The sequence below is a fragment of the Telmatherina bonti genome (genome assembly GCF_933228915.1).
Source record: "Telmatherina bonti genome assembly, chromosome: 3".
Classification (NCBI taxonomy): domain Eukaryota; kingdom Metazoa; phylum Chordata; class Actinopteri; order Atheriniformes; family Telmatherinidae; genus Telmatherina; species Telmatherina bonti.
In genome coordinates this window covers 12,141,287-12,145,804 of record NC_136621.1, presented here as the reverse complement: position 1 = coordinate 12,145,804, position 4,518 = coordinate 12,141,287, and the positions used below count along the sequence as shown (strand labels likewise).

At 37.4% G+C, this 4,518-nt stretch overlaps 1 protein-coding gene across 1 annotated transcript; it reads left to right on the top strand.

The window, feature by feature from the left end:
- Nucleotides 1-1,698: 1,698 nt before the first annotated feature.
- LOC306772678 (perforin-1-like) lies at nucleotides 1,699-4,015 on the top strand (the record flags this gene model as incomplete). The annotated part of the gene is made up of 2 exons (XM_079262280.1): nucleotides 1,699-2,234; nucleotides 2,821-4,015. 2 exons carry the CDS (start codon nucleotides 1,699-1,701, stop codon nucleotides 4,013-4,015), a joined length of 1,731 nt encoding a protein of 576 aa, XP_079118406.1.
- Nucleotides 4,016-4,518: the final 503 nt, after the last annotated feature.

The window sequence follows — 4,518 nt, the reverse complement described above, 5'->3', positions numbered from 1 at the left end:
CACAATATAGATGTTTCAGCTCCTTCAACAGCAAAGATGCACACATTGATGTATGTGAAGAAAAAAAAAAAATCAGAAATCAGAACTGAAAAAGAAGTGATGAGCTATGATGAGGCAACCCAAAGAGGAGAGGAGGACAGCTCCAGCAGGGCAGCGCCAATGTTACTCCGACTCATTTAGTTCTGCAGGCAGGTACAGTCCAGTCCAGAGGGAGAAAATGTGGAACTCTTGAAGATGTGTAGTAATATCACTGGAATTTGGGGAAAGTGATTTATGCCTCTCTTTGCTGGTTTAAATGTTTGTGCTGATATTTAAACAACAGAAGTTCTCTTAAGTCTTAAAACTGAGGCTTCTTGTTTTATTCCAACATCAATCATAAATATTATGGTTATGAAATAAGTAATGAAATATGTAAATGTCACCATGAATAATTACAGTACATGCGTTCAGTTTGGACTAAACTGTCCCTGGGTTCACGTCATCTCAGTTAGAGCAGGCCTAGATCTAGCCAGGTACAATTACCTGCAGCGTAAATCAGAACTTTGACCAGGTGCTATTAAACTAGTCAGTACTGGGAATAAAACAGTTACTATAAACTTCTGCAGAAAAACTGACTGAAAAATATTGCAAATAAATCCTCCACCTCCTGGCTGGCTCGCCAAAAATGCAAAAATGCAAAAATGCAACACGTTCGTGTCTCCAAATACCTTAGATAGGACTAAATACACTAATTTGCATGTAGGACCCACCCACCCACACACGCACACACACACACACACACACACACACACACACACACACATATATATATATATATATATATATATATATATATATATATATATATATATATGTGTGTGTGTGTGTGCATGTTATTATATATATATATATATATATATATATATATATATATATATATATATATATATATATATATATATATACACTGTTTTTTCACGACCATAAAGCACACGATATTAAATGGCGCAGTCTCAGTTAAGGGTATTTCTGTATTTAACACATACATAAGGCGCACTGGATTTTAGGGTACGGGCATGGTAAAACATACCAGTACTCTTGGTTAAAACATGCTTGCTTGCATGTGTTTTTAAAAAGGCAGAGGAGGAACAACTGAGTTCATTGAGGCCAATTTTGGTTTTCATTTTGGTTTCTAGAGGTGTGAGTAATAAAAGCATCTCGTTGCTTTGTGTGGTTGAGTTTTAGATGCTGCAAGTCCTTTTATAAAACAAGATATGAAAGCAAGGAGGCAAACTTTAGTAAATGTTTTTGTAATATGGTGCCTCACTACAGGAAATTATGCTTTTAATGTCTTTACTTTCCTAATAATAATAATAATAATGATAAGAATAAAAAACCCTGCATGATTGTAAGTAGTGAACAGTGTTTTTAATTTATCCAGTTTGTCATGCACACATGTGTGAATTGAGCTTAAGAAAGCACATATTTTTAGTGTGTGTGGTAAAAAGCTAATGGTGAAATGATCAAAAGCTGTGAGAGCTGATTCAACATTTTAGGCTCCGCCTCCACATCGATCCTACAAGACAGATCAAACGTCATGAATAACTGAGTAGAACTTGCTGTCTACACTCAAGGTAAGACATCTTTTTTAATCAGCTCTAAATATTTGTCATTTATTTCCATCTTATCTTTTCCAATTGTTTAATGCTCTTAATGCAGATGGCGAGATTCTGGGAACTCCTGTTAATGTGCTGGGTGTGGAGTCCCCTGAGTGTCTCATCCACACTGAGCTTCATTGGTTCCCCCCAGAAGTGCAAGACGGCTCACTTCATCCCAGGTTACAACCTCGGAGGAGAAGGCTTTGACATTGTCACCATGGAGAGGAAAGGCGCCTATGTCATCGACACTGAAACATGGGATCTTGGAAACGGCACATGCAGAATGTACAGAAACACATACATGAATGGAGACATCCAGAAGGTCCCAGTTTCCGTGGTGGACTGGAGAATCCTCCCAAAGTGCAGCTTGAAGGTCTCCAGTACTCTCTATGATTCCGTTGAAACTCTCGTCAATGATTCCACATCGTCCGTCTCCAATGACTGGAAAGTAGGTCTTGATGTCCCTGTTGACCCTTCAGTCACTGTTGGTGTTGGCCTTGGAGGTTCCCACTCCAGGGCTTCTGAATTTGGCATGAAAAAGTCCAAACAAGACCGCTACAACTTTGTTCAGCATTCTATTAAGTGCGTCAACTATGGGTGAGTACGCAGATAGAACTTAACCCTTTCCAGCATAGCGGACACATTTACTAGCTTTTTTCTTTTGTATTTTTGTGTATAAACCACTTCAGTGGATGTTAGTGAATAATCCAATACGTATCCCCTCAGTGAAAATAAATAAATATATGATATAATTGAACATAATGTAATCATGCAAGTTTGCCATTGCGATAAAAAGGAAAAGTAAAAATGAAAGAGCTATATTTCATGGAAGAGTTACGCAACATAATTGTGATTACATATTTTATAAATGTTTTATAGAAAACAATAAAATAGGTCATAAATCATATTTAATTCTAAATATCACTAATAAACAAAAAAGTATCATTGCATATGTCTGTAGAGGTAAAATACTGTATTTAAAAAATGTTGCAATGTTTTTTCATTAATTCATGCATGAAAGGGTTGATGTTCTAAAGTTTTTAGACTATGTGTTGAGTTCAATGAGAAATGCCTCAGTCATAGAGTTCTTGATAGTGAATACAAAAGTAGAAAGAAGTTTTACTTAGTAACAAGTGTTTTGATAAAAGTGGAATTTACTTTTTATGTTTTCCATGTTGAACAGGTACAGACTGACAACAAGTCCTCCCTTAAGCCAGGAATTCCGGTCATCTGTGAATTCTCTTCCTCCTTATTCCAGTGCGAGTGTGTTACCATATCGCAGTCTAATTGACACCTATGGCACACATTACATAACACAGGTGTCTCTGGGTGGAGAAATAAAAGCACTGACTTCTTTCAAGACCTGCATGGCCTCCATGAATGGACTGACAGCAACAGATGTTAGTGATTGTTTATCAGTTGAAGCCTCTGTTAACTTTGTAAATACTGCCAGTACTGATGCCATGATGAAACACTGTCAGGCAAAGAAAAGGAAACTGGAATCAGGACAAAGTTTCAGCTCTGAATTTAGTGAGCGTGAAATGGAAGTCATTGGAGGAGACATTGGTGGAGATATACTCTTTCAAGGATCGGCAGACACTTCCAACAACTGGCTTGACTCACTGAAAAGAACACCTGATGTGGTCCGATACAACTTAAAACCGCTGCACACCATACTGCCTGATGATCACCGTGCCAAGATCGGACTGAAGCAAGAGGTGGAGAAGTACATCAAGAAAAATGCAGTGTTGAAAAAATGTTCAGAGTCCTGTCAGGTTGGACACAGATCCAGCAAAAGAGATCCGTGTGCTTGTGTCTGTAACAGTAATCAGAATCTCAGGTCAAACTGCTGCCCTGCTGGGAAAGGTCTTGCAACATTAAAGGTGTTCAGTCTTTATGCAGAGAATCTGTATGGTGACAGGTGGACAAAGACAGACGGTTCAGTGGAGGTTAAATACGGCAACCAGATAAAACGCACAATTATCATCAGTGACAATGACAACCCCAAATGGCCAGAAACTTTTGAATTTGGTCCCATAGTCATCAACATGGCTACTCAGCTTAAATTTGCTGTTTATGATGAGGACACCTACTGGAACAGTGATCTGCTTGGTAAATGCTCATTTGACTTGCGTAGTGGGAAAGTGACAGACAGCTGCATGTTTAAACATGGTACCTTCTTCTTTTCCTACGTAGTGGAGTGTGCTCCAAGTCTTGGGGGAGATCAGTGTCAGGAGTACATTCCCACACCCATGAATCCCTCTTTGGCTGAAGTCTTCTACACCAGAAATGGTGTCCTGCTTGGACAATCTGGGCTGAAGATTTTTAAGTCAGACACAGAATCAAACCACTTTTCGGCAAATATGATGAGAAAATAAAGACCTAAATTTTCAGTTTGCTTGCAGCTTATAGATTTGTGACAATGATTTTTATGCTCAGCTAAGAGAAAACATCTGATTTAGACTGAAATCTAAAAATATATCTGTAAAGTGAAGATCATCCCACCATGTTTCTTTACTTTTATTTGCAAAATCCTGCATTAAAGCATCAACAAAGGCAACATGAGTGTCTGTCTGATTTCTGTAGAAGGAATGATGGTAACAGAATTTTGTTTCAGGGTATAAATTATAGTAAATTCACTGTAAAATAAATGTTATACATTACAATATATGTATCGGTGTTTCTGTATTGTATTACAGTGAATTTCTTTACATCAAAGTTTTAATTTCGTAAACCTTCTTTCCAACATTTAACAAGAATCATTTGAGTTTCTTAACCATCCATTTAAGATGTATCCATCTTTCATTTCATACATTTTGCATCTTTACATGTTTTATATAAAAATAATGGGACTGTGAATCAACATGACAACCAGTAATGT